This window comes from Amblyomma maculatum, chromosome 3 (assembly GCF_055883805.1).
Source record: "Amblyomma maculatum isolate TAMU_Amacu chromosome 3, ASM5588380v1, whole genome shotgun sequence".
Taxonomy (NCBI): domain Eukaryota; kingdom Metazoa; phylum Arthropoda; class Arachnida; order Ixodida; family Ixodidae; genus Amblyomma; species Amblyomma maculatum.
In genome coordinates, this window is record NC_139346.1 from 129,651,100 (window position 1) to 129,670,788 (window position 19,689).

General features: G+C 44.4%; 1 protein-coding gene across 1 annotated transcript in view; it reads right to left on the reverse strand.

The window, feature by feature from the left end:
* LOC146196014 (sodium/mannose cotransporter SLC5A10-like) overlaps positions 1-19,689 on the reverse strand; it is a 101,336-nt gene that overhangs the window by 47,303 nt on the left and 34,344 nt on the right. Inside the window, exons 6-10 of the mRNA XM_084598017.1 lie at positions 18,913-19,018; positions 12,321-12,401; positions 10,721-10,917; positions 9,450-9,847; positions 7,061-7,445 (exon numbers count right to left, since the gene is read on the reverse strand). Of these exons, the coding sequence (XP_084454143.1) occupies positions 7,061-7,445; positions 9,450-9,847; positions 10,721-10,917; positions 12,321-12,401; positions 18,913-19,018 (1,167 nt within the window). The remainder of the gene's footprint in view (positions 1-7,060; positions 7,446-9,449; positions 9,848-10,720; positions 10,918-12,320; positions 12,402-18,912; positions 19,019-19,689) is intronic.

Genomic DNA, 19,689 nt, shown 5'->3' on the forward strand with positions numbered 1-19,689 from the left:
GCGTGGCACGTTTCAGGCCAGTATCAAGAGGCGTGCGCAGGGTTATGCCTTTGGGGGAGCCAAGTTTCACTGCATCGCCACCCCCCCTCCTGCCCTATTCCCACCAAACCTCTACGGTCAAAACGCCGCGCAAAGACGAGGAATGGTTATAACACATTTATTTTGATGCGATGAAATTGCAACACGTAAATAATATTGACAAAACTTGTACCTGGCCTAGATGACACATAGCCTTGGAAGGGGAAAAAAGCGCACTGAACAACACACGGAAAAAAGAAAACGACAGGAGAAGCGCTAATTCTACAAGCGCACTGAAGAGACAAGGAGGGAAGAAAATGACATGACAGGACAATCCGCTAACTCTAACAACAGTTAGGGTTCTAATTATCGTTTTCTTCATTCAGTATGTTTTTCAGTGCGCTTGTTTTTCTCCTTCCAACGTAAAATGCCGTAAACTTCAAAAAGAAAGCAAGCTTCGCCATTTTACGCAAAAATGAACATGACGCGACGATGCGCTTTAAAAAGCGACCCCGGCTTTCCGGTGGTAAAGCTGGCAAGTAAGCAGTTCTTTGAAAGTATCATGGATCACTGCCTTGTCGTGGCGGAGGGGCTTGCGAAACTCGATGAAGTCGTGAGCTCTGCTGTGTAGGGCCACCAAAGATAGACAGGTCACGGCAGAGAGTTCTGACAAAATGTGATTCACTGGAGAAGGTAATGGCAACCCACTCCAGTATTTCCTGCCAAGAAAACCCTATAAAGATAGTGAGAGACCAGAAAGCGTGGCGTGACATGGTCTATAGGGTCACGAAGAGTTGGACACGACTGAACGACTGAACTGAACTGAACTGAACATCAGGGGTCCTCGGCCGCTAGTATATTCAAAACCCTTCATGATCATAATCCTGCACTTTAAACAATGATGGCACAGGTGCGACAGAGTAGATGTGCCGATCGGCTTGGCACTCCCTCAGACGATTAAGGAGGTGGGATGAGAGGTGGCTGCCCCCCCCCCCCGCCCACCTCCATCCCCTTGTGCGCAGTCTTATGACAGTAGCTCTATATTATAGTGGGCAGCGGAAATGGAAAGCCTGCCAATCTTAGGCGATAGCGCACGCACATCTCGTTCTGTCTAAAAGGCTTCGCTTTGTTGCCTCCCCGTAGCCCAGAGTTGAGAAAAATGTGCCGCGAAATTGGCGCCGTCATGCGGCGGCCACCGGAACTAATTGAGACGTGTTATATCGTTGTCACCACAGATGGCGATTTTGCGTTCAAGTTTGAAATCGGCTTTCTGAATGAAAACTGCGCGTCTACATCAATTTTTCAGTGCCGATGCATCCTAGAGGCAACACGCCGGTATCGTGTCATATCCTATTGCTTCCTCCTGATGTGCTTTTATGCAGAAGTACTGGTACCTTCATTCTTGCCATTGATTTTGCAGGGGTCGCTCTGAAGCATCCTTCGAACAAATGTCCGAAGAAAAAACGAAAAAAAAAACCCTCCAGTGATTTTGGAACCCAGCCGAAACAAAAACACCGGCTTCGATGACTAGCGCTTTAGAACACTGTGTCATCTCTCATTTTCTTCCCCTTTATTTCCTGTCCTCCATGAAAACGTAACAATCTAGTAACAAAACGATGCGACTGCGCTGTGTTTCAGAAACGTATTAGGTTAGCCAGAACGGTAAAAACTGGCATCAATTCGTGTTCTCACTTTCAGTATTATATCTTGATTTGAGATAAGTCATTGTTTTATAAAATATGATCTCACTGTGCGAGCATCCGCGTCAGCCGGTCTCAAAGCCATGCTCATTTTCAATTCCCCGTGGAGGCAAAGCAACGTGATTAAGTAGTGTGGCAGACTCTTGTGAATATAGATAGGCAAGAAAAGTATGCCATACAATGTGATTGACCGGTCTTTTCTTAAAGTCCTCTTCAAGATGTTCCAGACAAATACCACGTCCCGGCAGCAAAGCAAAATATGGTCCATGGTTTCCCGTTTCTGGTAAATGAAGCAAGCACCGACCCCGGCACAAAGAAGTCTTTTCCCTCAACCCTGGTTCAACAGGTATGGTACCACCGTGTAAAAGTAAAACGTTTTGTTGAAGATCGTATTAGCAAAGAACTAAAAATGGCTGGGGTAACATTAAGAGATAGGAAGCGTGCAGAGTGGGTCAGAGAAATAACTCAAGTTACCGACATTCTAGTGGAAATGAAAAAGAAGAAATGGGCATCGGCAGGACTTGTAGTGCGAAGAGAGGATAACCGATGGTCGCTTAGGGTAACAAACTGGATTTCAAGGGAAGGAAAGCGTAGCAGGTGGCGGCAGAAAGTAGGGTGGGCGGATGATTTTAAAAGTTCGCAGGGGTCAAGCGGATGCAGCTAGCACAGGACCGCGCTAATTGGAGAAATATGGGTAAGGCCGTCGCCCTGCAGTGGGTATAGTCAGGCTGATGATGTAATGATGATGATGATGGTATCAGCAAACATTTATCCTTTTTAAGACATCCTTACCCTCCTCCGAGCAGTGTAATCAACGATACATAGGCATTGGCAACATTAAATCAATCAAGTCTTTACACAGGTGCTTTTATTTTGGAGCAGTTAAGTCATACAGTGAGAATCTCACTTAAAATAGTAAAATTAGCTAATGCCTCTCGCAAATAACACTCAGCTTTCTGCATTTGATGTTACTAGACGACAGAAAAAATTCGGGAAAGCCATGACACAGTCTAACCTGGAGAACCGTACGTAGAAAAGCATTGCTTTTATTCCGTATAGAAGAACATAAAACTGGACACTATTTGTTTTAAAAATAAACTAGCCAAATCAAGTCCTCCACCTTTCACTGACCGAAAGAAATTTGTATAAATTGATCTCACCCAGACCAAACCCCAAAGAAAAACAGTTAGTAATTTGAATTTTCTGCACGCTGACCCTTGACATGGGTAACGCTTAAAATAAATGTCGGACGTTGGAAACATTGGACAAACCGCCTACAGCTGATCATTGCAAACAGGTATAAATCAAGGCTACCCCACTTTGTTGTTTTCGCCTGCATACTCACATTCTCCCCTGCAGTTACCTTTCGTACTTTCGTATCTTTGTAGTGCACAAACAATACTCTGGGGTACCCTAAACGTTTCAACAGACAATTAAATATTTTTAAACAAGGAAGGTGCGTTGCCCCACACCTCATTCCAAAGCCCGAACGTTTCTGCCAGTTGACTTCACTTGCAGTTTGATGTATTTTGCTTACAAAACGAGTAATATAATTAATTGCTTCTGAAACGCTTTCTTTATCATGACGTAAAACAGCTGTGTGATCACCATAGTACATCTTTACTTCACTTTCCGCAAGCTTAAATCCCTGCATCTTTTCATTTTGAATGAGCTTTAAACAAAACGCTTTATGTGCATTGCAAATAAAACAGGAGAAAGCGGACATTCTTGACTAACAGATATTCTTATCTGAAAGCCTTCTTTCCCTGCTCAATTACGATGGTGATGGTGAAACAATTTGCATAAGCCATTTGAGCGTCCCTTACTATGACTGAGCCTATATTTACGCGACCCAATATTTATATTAGAATTTTGTGGCCGACCCTGTCAAATGCATTCTCCAGGTTTAGTTGCACAATTGCAACACGGTCTTCAAACATGTTGCAGCATCACCAAATGCTCCTAGCTACGTGATTGTTAGTACTATATATATATATATATATATATATATATATATATATATATATATATATATATATATATATATACGTATATATATATATATATTGTTGGCGGATCGGGTTTTATTGGAGACCTGAAGCTCTGGTCGCACACTGTAGCAAACCACACTCCGCGATGACGACGGGTATCTACAAGAGAGAGCACGATGAAGATGAAACAGCACATTCACCCGTATGAAGGATGAAGCGCCACACAGTGCTCACACTATTTCGCCCACGCAGTTGAAGCAGCCAGCCTGGCCACAATTAATCCGCAGCATTGCGCCGAATAAAAAGCTACATGCGTGAAACGTGGACAACTTTAGTGCCACTGTAACTACTGTCCGAAGGAGAGTAAACAGGGGAGACGCGATAGTTGACCGGGGAGGTTTTTGCAAGTACTGAGTAAGGACCAACGTAATCCTTCACAATATATATATCATAGCCTCCTTTACACACTCTGTGCCTGCCATACGCGCTCCGCGGCCGTCGCCGCCGCTCCTCCTCCGTTGACAAATTACGCCGCTGGCTGCCGAGAAATGGCAACAGCGACCTAGGGTCACCCTCGCCAGTCGAGTGCCGGGTGCGCCGTGCTGCAAAGCGATCCGGATAGCCACGCGCTACCGCTTTTTCGCTGTTTCGTGGACAGTTTTACAGTGTACAAGGTCACGCTTCTACTTTTCTCTGCCTTCAGGTGCTGCAGGAATACAGCATTGCACCAACTGGTAAGTGCCAGCTCTGCTTTGTCCTTCCGCCGATCGCTGCGTCGTGCTCAGCTGCTTTGAGGCTTGTAAAAAATAGTGACAGCACCAAAAACTGTGTTTATTAAGCGTCGATACTGCAATAGTAATGTTATGTGTGCACGTGCGCTTTCTGGACTGCAATGCTAATTGCTTCCCTGCCTAGCTTGTCTGCGTAGTGTGTTAGATGTGCTCCTGCGAAGTTTTTTTTTGCAGTATAGTCTAACTACGAAATTCTGTGATAAATTAGAAACATGAGATTTACTTATGGTGAAGATGACTATTTTAAAGTCAGTTAAACCAAACCATGCAAAGCCTATATTAGTTTTCCTTGTCAACTAAATCACTGTTCCTCTCTAGCATCGGAAACCACAAAACTCGTACTCAACCGTATTAAGGCCTGTGAAAATAATGACAGCCCCAGAAGTGTGTTTATTACGCGTCAGTAAGGTAATAATAATATTAAATGAGCATGCGTAATTTCTGGACTGCGATGCTAACTTCCTCCCTGGTTAGCTCATCTGTGTGGTATGTTACATGTGCTCCAGCGAAGCATTTTTTCTGTCGCTAACTGCGCAATTCTGTGAAAAAATAAAAACATAAGCTTTGCCAATTATAACAATTATTTTAGAGTATTCGAAACAGAAAGATGCAACGCGTATATTTGTCTTTCCTTGTTTTTCAAGTAAAAAAAAAAAACATTTGTACGGCGCGCTGAATCATTGAAATGAAAGTAACAGCTAATACCAAAATTGTTCTCCTTACAGATCTCAATGTCATACTGTGATGCAGTTGTTCCAATCATCTGTCAATCAAGCTGGCTTCCTGAAGTGCTATCAGTGACAGCGGTCCCCGTGAACATTTTTCCCTACTTGTGGCAACTATTAATCACACCACTTATACATGATACTCTTGTAGTACAATTGCTGTTGTGGAATGTGTAAATAAATGCTGATGCCTTTCTTAAATTTTCTTTTATTGCAGCGTAGACTAGCATTGTAATTTTCTTACCATTGGCGCTAGCGGAGCAATCATGTAGTTTTTCTAGCCATGCGCAATTTCTTGAAACTGCCTGACATAAAATGTCACATAGCGCTGGTGTTTTCCCTAACAAGTATCATGACCACTTGTTATGCTTAGTGATGTCGGCCTTGCAAGTAAATATGCTGAATATGCACGATTCATGCTTAGGAACAGTTATCACGCTAGTGAATAACAGCGCTCTCGCCTCGCGTCGACGTTCGTACCAGTGCGAACCGTGCGCTCGACCCCTACGTCAGTGGCGCCCTCAGCGAGGGGAGTGGCAGCGCCGCGCAACTTTACCCAACGGCGCAGCTCTATTGTTCGCGCATTGACAGGCGCAGAGAGTATAAAGGAGGCTATGTCTATATATATATATATATATATATATATATATATATATATTGTTACAGAAGGCTAGGTCGAGATGGCAAGGTCATGACGGCAAGGCCAGCTATGCCTTGTCTAGCGATTTATTCCGATCACGAACTCAGGCGCGTGCCGGAGCCGGCGCCGCGGGACGATGACGATGATATGTACATATGAAAAAAGATCCACAGAAGGCTCACAATTTATATATATATATGCAGATGAATCAAGGGGAAATGAGGGTGCTCGTTATAATACATGAAGGAAAGAAGCCAGCAGTCGGCGAGGCCAAGGAAAGCGTTGGGGATGGTACTTTTATGTCTTTTTTTTTTTTATGTTTAGGCCTCGCCGACTGCTGGCTTCTTTCCTTCATATATATATATATATATATATATATATACATATATATAGATACATACATACACCGTTTTGCTATAAGAATTTAGTAAAGATTTTGTGCTCCGCATTGGCAAGTGTTATCCAGGCTTGGCTCAAGATGGCAGGACCTGGCCATGTAAAGCTATATTAAGCAAAATTTATCTGAATGAGTCCTAATCTTTTTTTTTTTACTTATATACTCATAGTAAGATAAACTACTGGTTCATATTTCTTTAATATTTTCTTTTCAAGTTTACAGAGGTCCAAACGACGACTAATAGGGTGAGTGGAAGCTGCAGTGTTACCGCGCCCTGCCGATTTGCTGGAAGTATTGCAAAGCATCAGCAGCAAATCGTCATCTACGGACCCGAAGTTGATTTCAGCAAACAATATCTCACAGTCGGCGTTTAGAGCAGCGTTTCCCATGCCTGCAGAATGAGAATAATATCCATTTTTTAACTGTGAAAACGTTTCATGGCCTAGTGCTATCGCTCTCAGAAATAGAATATCCTTTTACGGCAAGCCAGACGGTATCACTACAGACCACATCACCTGCTTCGATAAGGTGTCCGCAATGCTGACATTTTCCTCTTAATGCCAAGTTTCTAGATGAATAAATAGGAACGTTATGAATATGATCACACAAAGAAAAAGCCATCCCAGATGTCATCGGCAAAACTGACTAGGGGAATGTTACACCGTCCTTTGAGCGAAAAGAAACCGAATTCGCGCATTGCACGAAACACTTTAAAAGAAAGGGGCTTGCAACACGTAGCAGTATAGGGCCCTTGCATGAACCCTCCTGTCAAAATAAACAAACCAGTGCCACACTCACCCTATCCTCAGGGATGGGCTCAGTGACCAATGAAACTGCCGTGCACACGGCAGCCGTGAGGATGAACAGCAGGCAGCCGTAGTGCAGGTAGTGGATGCGCGTGATGGCCTCTGGCCTCGGGTCCGGGTAGCCGCACGGAGGTAGCGCGTACGAGTACTCCCATGCAAAGCGTCCCAGGCCAGCGGCCAGACCTGTCATCAGGCCCCAGAAAGCTCCCTGTTCGTTGATGCGCGACCAACCGACGGCAAGCACGTAGACGGCACACACGGGAGGAGCCAAGAAGCTGCTCACGCTCTGGATGTAGTCGAATAGCTGGCTGCCCGAAGACACTTCGATCACCGGAATCCACAGAATGCTCACCACGACCAGCAGCACTAGGAAGCATCTGCGCAAAGCAAAAGAGCCACCTAGCTTTGACGCTGATTCTTCGTTTCACTGAAGAAAAATAACTTTGTACAGCTGGAACTGATGGTCTCTGTGCGTTTGAACACATGAATTCAAGAAACTGCCCCGATATGCAGCTCTATATGAAGGCGATGAGATCACGAGCTTATCCTGGCTGCTACATTATTTAGCTGCAACATGGCAACGGTCACCACACTCCTGGCCGAAACATGCGAGCATTTCTTTCCTAAGGGTAAGGCCCTTTTTTCGCCACAGTGTCTAGGTGCTGCGGTGGATGTATTTGTCGCGCAGTTGTGTGGTAGCGTCCACGTTCCCTTTTCTCCAGCCTGGTGACCCCGCAGAAATGAAGAATACCGAGAATGGGACATATTTCATCGTCTGATTTTGAACCCTGAATTTAGTATCGAATAAATATCTGTCGATGCCTTCTGACAGGGAGCAAGGGAAGCGTCTACAATAGGCCGTTAAGTTGTATTTTTGTGAACTCGAAAATGAGGTACCCAGCATGCAGTACGACAGGTCTTCTCTGGACGCTTACGCATGCTTTTCTTCAGCCAAGAAAATCAAGACAAATGCATGATCTCGTGTGGTACCCAGACAACAGCAGTTAGCGGGTGCGCCGGTTGCACATAGGATGGCTCTAGACAGCGAACAAAAAATATCAGTACTAGCTGCGACAATATTTCGCGTATCACACGGCACATCTGACATGCCTACGGCACACTCCCAATCACACATAAAACACGTTCTGCCCAGAACCTGAGAAAGCGATGTTGCCTTACTGAAGCATATCGCTCTGCTGAATCAAGGTAGCCAGTCAAGCACTCCAGCTGTGGCATTGACATACTCACTCGCTTCTGTGGGATGAGTCCCGATACCGGCGCCTGCCTAGAGCGATGTTGGCATATGTTGTACGTAGAGTGTGAGCTACTTAATTCAATAATCGCTTAATAAAGCGTCCTTACTTATATTTGGGACCAAAACTACAAAGTAGAGCAATTGTGTTTTTCACCTTATCTCCGATTCTCACCACTAGCCCACAGCCCAGGCTTGCTGTACAAGAGAAAGAAAAAACTATTTCGACATTGTGGTCGTCACTGAGGCCAAGCCGCACCCCAATCTGCCGACCAAGAGGTCATAAATACATCGTTTTAAAATTTTAAACCCATAAAATGCGGCCATTTTTGGCACGGTATGGTAAACAACCTAAGACAGTTTACCTCCATGCAAGTTATAAGGAGACATGCGTCGCGCCGTCTTCTAATATCCATTCAAGGGTGATCCAACGGACACAGCATGACCTGGTGGCTATTGTGGGTGACTGCGTGCAGGCCGACGTAGGTCTGTTAGGTTTCAATTCTGAGCATGGAGTTCCCGAGCTCACTTAGCACCCGTGTTCCTACAGTGGAACTAATATCGCCCAGAATAATTGCAGCGCTAATTCCAGACATAGAATAGAAGCTCTCGAATGAAGCGGTAAAGAGTTTTGCGAATATGCCAATGCAGACGTTAAAATCAAACTTCTAACTTTCCCCTCGTTACTACCATAGAACGCAAAAAAAAAAACACTTTCAAAATCTTTCTTTCATGTCTCATTAGTTATAATTTAACGCACATTGTTGTCATTCGCCCCAGCTGAATGGTTAGCGATCAGGTGCTTCACCACAGTAACACCTATCTTGCCTATAAGTCTATGTTCCACGTTTCGTCCGATTGACCCTTACTCAAATAAAAAAATTAATTGGGCTGTTCTACCCCTTACGTCCACCTCGCTAGGTAGGATAACTATGCCATAAACACCATGGCCGCTTGGTCACTATACATAGAGCTGGACGCCAGCGTCGTGCCGACAAACAGATAAACAAAACACAACGAAAAGGGCTTGTCCTCCACCTTCTCTGTTGGGTACGTCCGTCGATGGTTATTTCCATAATCTATTGTCCGCAGTTCCTGTTTCCATCCAGCAAGGCAAAATTGTGCTTGCCTGCCAACGATGACAAGCTCCTGTTCAGAAGCTTTCTGGCGCCGCATGCTGTTCCAGAGGTCCATAGTGAAGAGCGTCGAAGCACTGTTGAAGATGGAAGCCAGGTTGGCCACTAGTGAGGCAGTCATCACTGACATCATGAGCCCGCGACCCCCAGCTGGCATCAACCGCAACACCAAGAGCGGGTAGGCGATGTTGGTGCAGCCACGCTCGTTGCCACAGTAGTTGCGGCACAGCTCTGGATCCGAGCAGCCGATCACCTCGGGGTACAGCACGCGCGCAGCCATGCCCGGGAACACCATGAGGAAAAGCGGCAGAATTTTCAAATAGCCCGTCAGGATACTGCCGGCCTTTGCGTGAGACAGGTTCTTGGCAGACAAAGACCGCTGCACAATGACCTGCAGCAAGGGTGATTATGTGCTTTCTCAAGTCTGTACAACTGCCAGGACACTTCCTCTGATACTCGAAACAGGTGAGCCAAAAAATTACCATAAGACATAATAGAGGCCATATTAGACAGCGTTGTGCCAGTGATATCAGCACTGCCTTGCTCTGGTTACGAATACTTCATTGGAATAAAAGACCAATAGGTATTGACATCTACTATAGTGCTTCTATATGAGAAGACATGTACAGACGCCGTTCTTTCTTTCATAGCTACACAAATTCCCCTCAAGTTTATGAGCTGCATTTGGCAGATATACGTGGCACAAAATACAGACAAAAACGTTACTCTATTCGCATTTTCGCTGTGCACGCCCAGAAAGAAGGAATGCCTACGAGAGCAGTGGTTCTCTTAAACGGACATTGTCCACTATATTATCAATCATGCAGACACTGGATCTCTACATTTTAGGAACTTTACCAGTCGAAATAAATTAGAGAAAATATTCCTTCCTCACTGCAGAGCTTCTGTGAAGTTTTTGACATGGACCTGTTGTTAGAAAAAAAAATTTCTTTTGTCACGTCAGAAATTTGTATAAATACAACAGATACGGGCTGCAGAACTACAGACTAGAAAATAATATCACAAAACTACAGAACGACAAAAAAGTGCTACAGGCCTGCAGAAAAATGCGGCGTTACAACAGAACCAAAATTATTCTGTCGTATGTTTTAAGGATTTTTTAATGTGTACAGGTATATTATACAAGAATTGAGCGCAAAGAAACAGCTATTCGCACATTGAAAACCCTTCTACGAGTACCGATGAAGGACCTTATAAGATGGGTTGATTCAAAGTGTTTGCTTTTTTCCTAACCCGCGCTTACCTGATCTGAGCACCAGTACCAGATGGCATTGATGGTAAGTCCAACGGTCATCCCAGGCCATGGCAGGCTGGGGTCGTCGGCGGAGCGGAACAAGTGCATGTAATTTTCTGGCACCGCGTTGCAGGTTGTGTTCGCCTGGTGTGCCAAGGCACCGAATTTCTCCACGAGGGCGCTATAGCCCCCGACCTCAACGAAAGCTGGAAATAAGCATGTGAAATTGCGGTTATAGCCGCGCAGTGTAGATGGAGAGCATATCTTTACACCTCGATAGCCATAACCAAGCCTGATCTGCAATACATTCAGCCAAAAACACTAGCTACAGTAGTATTGCCCCGAGCTTCAACAATACAGCATAAAATGAAACAGTACGCAAAATCACAGGGTGCCCACATGTTGTGCTTTCCTAGCCGGCGCTATATCAGGTCCGGAAGATATTCTCCTGAAGATGTTCTCCCCATCTTTCGGCTACCTTTTCTTCGCAGCCCTGCTTTTGTCTCTACGCAACATACTAATATTTTTATTAAAGAGGCACTATTTTCACTTTCAGGCATTACATGCAAATCAGCAGTGTCGGCAAAAGGTAAGAGAATAAAAAAAGCTGGGTGAGCATCAGCGCTTCATCTCTCATCGAAATACTATCATGTCTCAAAGCTATCTAGATTCATCACAGTGTTTTTGCAGAGCTGAGCGACCAGAAACCCGCGGGCAAGACGGACTGGTTGATGTCACAAATATGGTATTTTTGGCACCACAACTACAACGGACATAACTTTTTTTGTATGTGCCCAAGTAGACAGCAATCACTCCGTTCTTTCACTCGTAATAATGGCAGGTTGGAGTTTCGTCAGCAATGGGAGCAATTCCTTGTTATATAGTGGCTATTTCTTAGCCGGTTTCTCGCTCTGTAACTGCCGTCAATGCGGCATGCAGATTATCACAGTCTACCAGAGTAGTGAAACGACGCTAGGACGGCTCATGTGGTATGCTCATGTTTAAAGCAACACACCAAACTGCATTTTTGTTGCATCATAAAATTGATACTCTTAATTATTTAACAGGCTTACAAAACACGTTAGAGAAGTGTCGCTGTTAACTTACTCAGCATAAATCTGTAACAATGTTTCTTGTTCGAAACGAGTGTCTAGCCACGAACCATTAACACTTGTCAAATGATCCCCCATATATAAATCAACTTGAAGTGGAAAGGGAAAAGCCGCTTTCTTATGCATCGTCCCACTGTATTTTGGGGACGAACTGTAAGCGCATATCATTCTTTATATGAATCACAACTACTCTCCTTACATCGACTGTTCTGAGTAGACGTCAGAGCTCTTATTCGCGTAGATTTTGGCAGCCGCCTCTGTGTGCAGACAAGTGACAAGCGTATGCATATGAATGGATGACGTGAGCTGCACGATGCGCTAAAAGAAAAAGTAACGTAACAGAGGTAATGTGTTTTGAACTCCTCGCTATTCTCTGCATATGGTTGTCATTCCATTTCTTTTCAATTAACGGCGCAAAGCACCGGCGCAAATTCGCAGCCTGCTATCGACATGCGAGAATCCAACGAACAAGGGCAGTTGCAGTAACGCACACATACCCAGCACAGCCAGCACGGACGCGCCAGCCACCATGATGACCGCCTGCACGAAGTCAATCCACAGCACAGCTGACAGACCACCTGCGCAAAACATAAGTGCGAGCGCTCAGCTAGAACATTAAGACAGGTAGAATGGGAGATACAGGCACATAATTGCTTCCCCAAAGAGTCAGAGACGTTGCTTGCTCACAAGCACCGCATACACCATCATCCTAAGAGATTTTCCCTCTGTAAACTTGTTTTTCGCAAACTGTCTGTGCACCCTGGAAAACGGGTTGGCAGTCAGCTTCACGATCATTGTTATCATCACTGATTGCCAGGTGGCGCGATTTTGCCTACCGATACTTTCAACTGCATGGCTGTAAAATTGTTTCTGGTGACCGAAAAATGTTCCAATGCCAAGGTAGTAAATCAAAACTGAGAAGGTTGAAAGTTAGAACCCTATTGTATATAAACTAACTGTGGCAGGGTCTATGGGGCGCATTCTGTCCTCTATCGGGACTAACTCCACGTTTGAAGATAGCCAGTGGTATCTTTTTACGCCGCCAAGGATCTGTTCCTGGCAGTAGCTGTCGAACTCACAGCAGCAGCAGAGCGCAGACACGCATTTCATCATCTTTTACCAGGCACCTTAGGTTTAGCTGTTGTCACTATTTATTTGGATAGGGGGTGCGGTTTAAAGTATCTGATCATGTATGAAATCAGGAAATCTATTTTTTTTTTTTTTGCCTTACTTGCAACATATACTAAAGCTGCTATTTTTCCAGTAGTACATAATAGTGAGAATTTTGTTCTTTGAAGCCCTAAACGTAATCATAACAGCTATCAAGATTAAGGGCACGTACTAAAATGAGAAAAATGTATCCACTACTAAACTTAAAAGCCTTAGATCAATCCAAAATAAGAGTACACGCAACGCTGGCCTCCAACCTGTATACCTTCAAACCTGGGTGCACAGCGCTCCAGCCTTTTGCCCTTCCTTGCTTTTGCAGTACATATCTCCCTAATTTCTTGGTGCACATATCGATCTTAATCCCAGTAGTAACGAGCCCACCACCCAAAAAAAAGAGAAAACAACGAGACGTTATAAATTATGGCAAATGTGTGCAGCCCGCGCTTTCTCGGCCAACCTTAGGGCGATTGTGTTTGAGAACAGTCAGGCGTCATTGCAAATATTCGTCGGATAAAAAAAAATAATTTTATTCAGTACAGCTTAGTGTTTAAATACAATCTGACGCCCATAAGAAGCTAAAGAAATAGGGATGGCTCGAAACGACGTTTAATTGAACTGCTATGTTGTTAGCGGAAACAGTGTCGAGGTTCAGACCCAATAAAACGCAGAGAATTAGGTTTCTAAATTAGCACGAACAACATTATCATTACAGCAGCCGCTGGTCAAGCTCTCACAAAACAACAGAACAGTGACACTGATAAGCACGAAAACGTAAAATTAAAGCCATAATACTTTCAGCCGAACATGGCTTGAAAACTAATACGCAGAAAACCACAGTAATGTTCAACAGGCTCATAACGAAACAGCAGTTGAGGATATAAAGCGAGGCGCTGGAAGTAATGAGTGGATACCTCTATTTAAGCGGGTAGTGACCGCACAATCAGGCCAAGAGTGAAATTGCCACAAAAATAAAAAAGTAGTGAAGTGCATCTGGCAGGTATTTCCAGGTCATGAAGGTGCGTTTATCAGCACCCCCGGAGACGGGAGTATATAGCAACAGTACCTTACTGGTACTCACCTCGGGGGCAGAAAAATATGAAGGTAACAAGAAAGGGTTCGTCGATATCGAGGACAACTCAACGAGCTATGGAATGAAAAACGATAGATGTGATGCTCAGAGGAAGCAAGTGAGCATAGTGGGTCAGGGTACAAACGCGACTTACTCACATCCTGGTCGAAATCCAGAGGAAAAGGGCAGGGGGACGACAAATAATGCGACGGCAAGATAGCCGATCGTCGCTCAAGATAACAAACTGAATGCCAAAGAAGTGCAAGAGTAGCAGGGGCGACAGAATTATAGTATAGGCAGATGAAATTAGAACCTTCGCAGTGATAATGTAGGAAATAAATCTTCGGTCTAGATAAATTGCTTTTGATGTTCGAACTTCGTGCTATAAAGAAGCCTTCGTACGCTTCCTAGTTTTCTTAGTGGAAGCGTTTAATCTTATTAGCCCATCACTTAGCTGACTGTCCTTTATCTGCCGCATTCCAATGGTCGACCAGGATTAGAAGCCTAAATCCGCGAGGAGACAAGAAATCAATTTTTTCTAACACTAACTGATGAAATAATTCGAACCTGGCCCGAGCCAATGAAGCACTCTTTTCAGTTTTCAGAGAAAAAACATGTCCTCTGGACCAATACCATACAATACGACAAGTTAAGCTTTCATGGACAGTAATTTTAATTATGAGCAGACTGTGTAATATGGCAAGGTACTCCTCAGAAGGTACTTGAGGAAATGGTTAAGTCTGCCGATTCGCAGCACACTCTTCCTTTCAATGTCCTTCGTTCATTCACAAGTAGTAGTTCAAAGACAGCCTCAGAGAATCAATGAGTAACGTTTCTGACGGTAACAAAATGCTAACAGCAAGAAATATCTAGACTGCCTAACGAAAATCGACGGTTATATTGACACCGATTGTGGATTTTCGCAATATGTAAGACAATTGTGCCCATTAACTATTCCCATTTGAAAAGCGCGCTTGGCTGCAATTTCCGGAAATACCTTATTTTCAGGGAAAATTACCAGTTGGCATTTAAGGCTAAAAAGTACAGGGAAGCCTGAAAGTGCTCATGGGATTATTACACAGCAGCAGCAAGGTGAAAGACAGTGACAGTTTAAGACAATTATGATAATGAAGAGAATAAAAAAGAAGAAGATCAATACATTTACAAAATTGATCACAGAAAAGCTTTAAGCAATCAATTAAAACATTTTAAATAGAACCGCAATAGAAAACACAATATTTTGAGATACAAACGCCCTACGTTTAGGAGAAGTCAAAAGTTTTCAGGCCGCTCCGAATGGCCGGGGAGTCGCTGCTCGTCGCTATCGAGGCGCTGCTATCAGATAGGCACCCTGCCGCGTGCCGGTGGCGAGGGTATGCTATCAGAGGGGGTTCGGCCCCATTGTTCTCGCTCCCCTTGGTGACAAAGTGCCGAAAAAGGTAGTGCAGCGCTCGTCTTCGCGGTTCCTTCGTTGGATTTCGCCCATGCCCCGTGGCGGCATAGACGACCGTTAGCTGGAGTGAAGCCTGATACTGACGTGAATATTTAGTTGAACTATACATATGTGCGCTTCTCCGCACTTTTAACTTTCATCATTATCATCATCATCATCATCAGCCTGACTATACCCACTGCAGGACGAAGGCCTCTCCCATAATTCTCTATTTAACCCGGTTCGGTGCTAGCTGCATCCACTTGACCCCTGCGAACTACTTAACCTCACCCACCCACCTAACTTTTTGCCATCCCCTGCTACGCTTTCCTTCCCGTGGAATCCAGTTTGTTACCCTAAGCGACCATCGGTTATCCTCTCTTCCCACGACATGTTCTGCCCATGCCCAATTCTTCTTCTTGATTTCCACTAGAATGTCAGTAAATTGAGTTATTTCTCTGAACCACTCTGCAGGCTTCCTATCTCTTAATGTTACCCTTACTATTTTTCGTTCCATAGCCCTCTGCGTTGTCCTCAACTTAAGTAGAACCCTCTTGGGTAGCCTCCACGTTTTAGCCCCATAGGTGCAACCTTCTTGGGATACGTTAACATGCGTTTACCTTGACACAAACTATTTCACTGGTTTTGGGACCCTCACTGTGCATTCTCTAATCGTTTCGTTTTCTGTCACTTCCCTGCACACGAATAGGGATAGAGCCCACATTATTTGCTTTTGCTTCTGAAGGGTTTTCGTTGATTCGTTACTTTCAGTTCCGCCTCTCGAACCTTATATTCGTGAACATCTTGACTGTCTTCACGCATGTTAAGACCCGAGTATGTTGGGGTTTCAGCATGTGTTACTGGCATTTCTGCGAGGTAATTAACACAATTGTTTGCAGTAAGAACTGCCGGGGTGACATTTTCAGTGCCTGCGCTCACCTCCCAGCTCTCATGAAAATGATAAGAGCACTTTTCCATATCAGAAAACAAGCGGGAGACGAAGGTCCATGACTGCTATAGACCAGCAAGGAAGTGTACTTTACGTAAGAAAAAGTGAACTACAAGCCGTAGCACACAGGGCGAGCATGACCATTTACGAAGCGCTTGCTGATAGGCCATTGCCTGCCTTACGAGGACATAGATTGCAATGAACACATGGCGCCTTTTTAAAGCCGCTACTTCATCTTATAACTATTTCCTGCGCTAAAATAAAACAAATCAGTCAAAGCACTTTGCCGTATGTGCTAATGTGTTTGGAATGCGTATGCCTGCGAGGCGCTATATGAGTCACTCCAATGGCGAGCGCAATCCAACATGCTTGAGCGTGGAAATTTCGACAGCCGGAAGGCAACACCAACCGGAAACATATCTCAATAAATACAGGTAATCCCAAATATGTCGCTGCGGCGGTGACGAATATATCGCTCCGCTCGGCGAGAAGCGCAAAAACTAAAACCAAGGGGCGGGTTGAAGAGCTGTTGCCTAATACAAAAACAAAAAATGCATATGAACGCGTGTCGTAAAACGCATTCATTGTCCGCTTGGTTTCTGACAATGAGATAAGGTACGCTTTTCATTCTTGTTAAAGCAGAAATGCCTGCTTAAACTCCGAAAACGTAACCCTGACAGTTAATGCTGCTTTCAAAACCTTGAAATGCCTTCGCAGAGGCGTCAGTAACACGTGCTAACTCCCAGTACGCGCAGGTATTCGCGTCGATTACCTGCGTACGAAGGTGAGCCAGCACACACTAATTAACGCAATGCCTCAGAGGCCGAAGTGGCAATAACGCTGCAACGAAACCAATTTATAAGCACAAGAAAGCAATGCGTGTGCATAAATTACCAGCAAATAAAAATTAAGAGGCACAGTACGGCCCGCGAACCGTAGAAAAGCTGAAGTCAAGGTAAAGCACGTTATCATGCGCCAAAACAGCGATAAGTACGGAGACGCATACATAGTTCAACCATGATTCAACTAGATATTGACGCCAGCGTCACGCTTCACTACTGCGAACGGTTGTCTGCCAAGCCACTGGCTGCAGCTTAGAGAAATCTGAAGAAGGAAGCGTAAAGGCGCGCCGCACTATCTTTTTCACTGTTAGTCATCCAGGGGAGCGAGAACGAAGGGTCCGGACACCCTCTGAGCGCATATTCTGGCGACCGGTGTCCGACGGGACCCGCATGTGATAGAAGAGCGATTCCCGGATGTTCGAATCGGCCTGGGGACCTTTAACTACCCCTGTACGCATTTGTTAAGCATTGTCGGTACGTTAAGGTAATTACAGACCTTTGGAAAGAGTACGGTAGTGAGGAGCCGCCATGAATCAATATTTTTGTTTCTGAGAACAAACCATGATCTATCTCGTTTTATTTCGACTGGAATAATTGTGCTCAGCACGATATAGTTCTTGAAGTAGACAGCCTTTTAGAAAGGTGATGAGCATAGGTATTTCATGTCAGATGTGAGGAAATGTGCGCACCGAATATTTTTGGTGCTCACCACATTAAGGCTTAACATCCAAAATGTATGGTCTTACTTAGTTTTATTATTTGTATTCAGTATAGTATATAGCACCTTTTAACTTATGGCATATCGTCTAGATAGCTTAGCTACGTTTTAGTTACAATTTATGATTACATTGTCTATGCAAGGCCGAGAAATTAAATCACTTCCATTATTATATAAACCATCTGACTGGTTTATAATTAATTTTAAATTATGAGCGTAGGCAACAAATAATCGCCGACATAACGCGCTGTCTTGAAGTACACCATTTATGACAGGTAAAGGCATAAGATGTAGATGTTAATGAACACGCAATCAAACCAACTATTGTGGTACTTCACACTTGCCGCGGATTCCATAAGCGTCTATTGTGTCTAAAGAAACGGCGGGATCCAAGTATTTGAAAGCTTTAGTGAATACATCACTGCGTAATAGCCTAAACTACTGCGCCCCAACCTATAATATTTTCAAAATGATTATATTGCCACGTGCCTAGTGCCTAGAAAAGTCAAACAAGCTGACTGACTCACAAGACACGACCAGCATAATTTCAGTTCCATACTTTGAGTGTCCCATTCAATGAGTGCAATTGTCAGGGTTAGGCTGCTCCGTCTCAGACGCGATTGCCAATTATCGCAACCAAAATTACGTGCTTTGTTAGCATAGAAAGACGGTAAAGTGGAACAACAGATGCTGCTTGCATGCCTTTCGAATTAAGCGCAGCTGTTTTCTATCCTCCTGTTGTGGCCCAGAATTGCTCACTTGAACTTACCCGAGGTAGGTTGACACCTAAAAACAAAAGCAAAACTCCTGTTCGGCATCGTGCGAAGCACGCGTGCACAAAACCTGAACTGAGTACGAATAAGAAAGATAAAATAAGGGCACAAAAATGTGCGGGTACGAAGCACCGACCTCCTACAGTTGAGATTATAGTGATGCCCAACAAAACAGCAATGGAGGCATAAAGATTCCAGTGCAGAGACTCCTGGATAAACAGCGCACCGGCGTACAGGTCTGCCTGCAACGTGCAACATAGAAGAAAATAAGGTCAAACGAGTGCAGTATGTGATGGCCAAACAAAACAATGCCCATAAGCATTTCAGAAGGTTTGGTATTTGATCGACAGTGTGAGTCAAAACATTCTAGCACCTGTTTCGATTTGGCTCACAGCGCGAAAGCCCTGCGCAAACAAAAAGCGGGGCTGTTCAGCCCTGCTGTCATACGTGTATGACGCGGAAAGCTAAACGCTTGTCACGGCATTTGATAATATCCTTGGAGTTTAAAATAGACTGAGCAATGGTTACCAGCTTGAAGAGCTTAGCGGCTTAGTGAGCAACACCGAATCTAGTTCCTCGTTTAACGCCTCCACAATAGTAGGTTTAAAAGTCATGCGGTTTATCCAGCTTTGTCCAAAAGCCCCGAAAGATGAAGTGAAAAGGTGGAGTTGCGAATATGACCACAAAAAAACTGCAGTGGTTGTAGTGCTGCGGATTATGAGGGAATACGAAGTGATCTTGGCGGATAATTGTATAGCAGTTCTGCGCAACATTCTTGCCAGCTACGATCGCTTGCTAGAGAGTGGTACCACAGCAGCGGCCTGGTTATATGCTGACTGCAGCGCTTACTGGAGGAAACTATCTCGTGGAACATAGAACTGAGCCATTAACTGAAAAGAAATGTGGCTTCTTA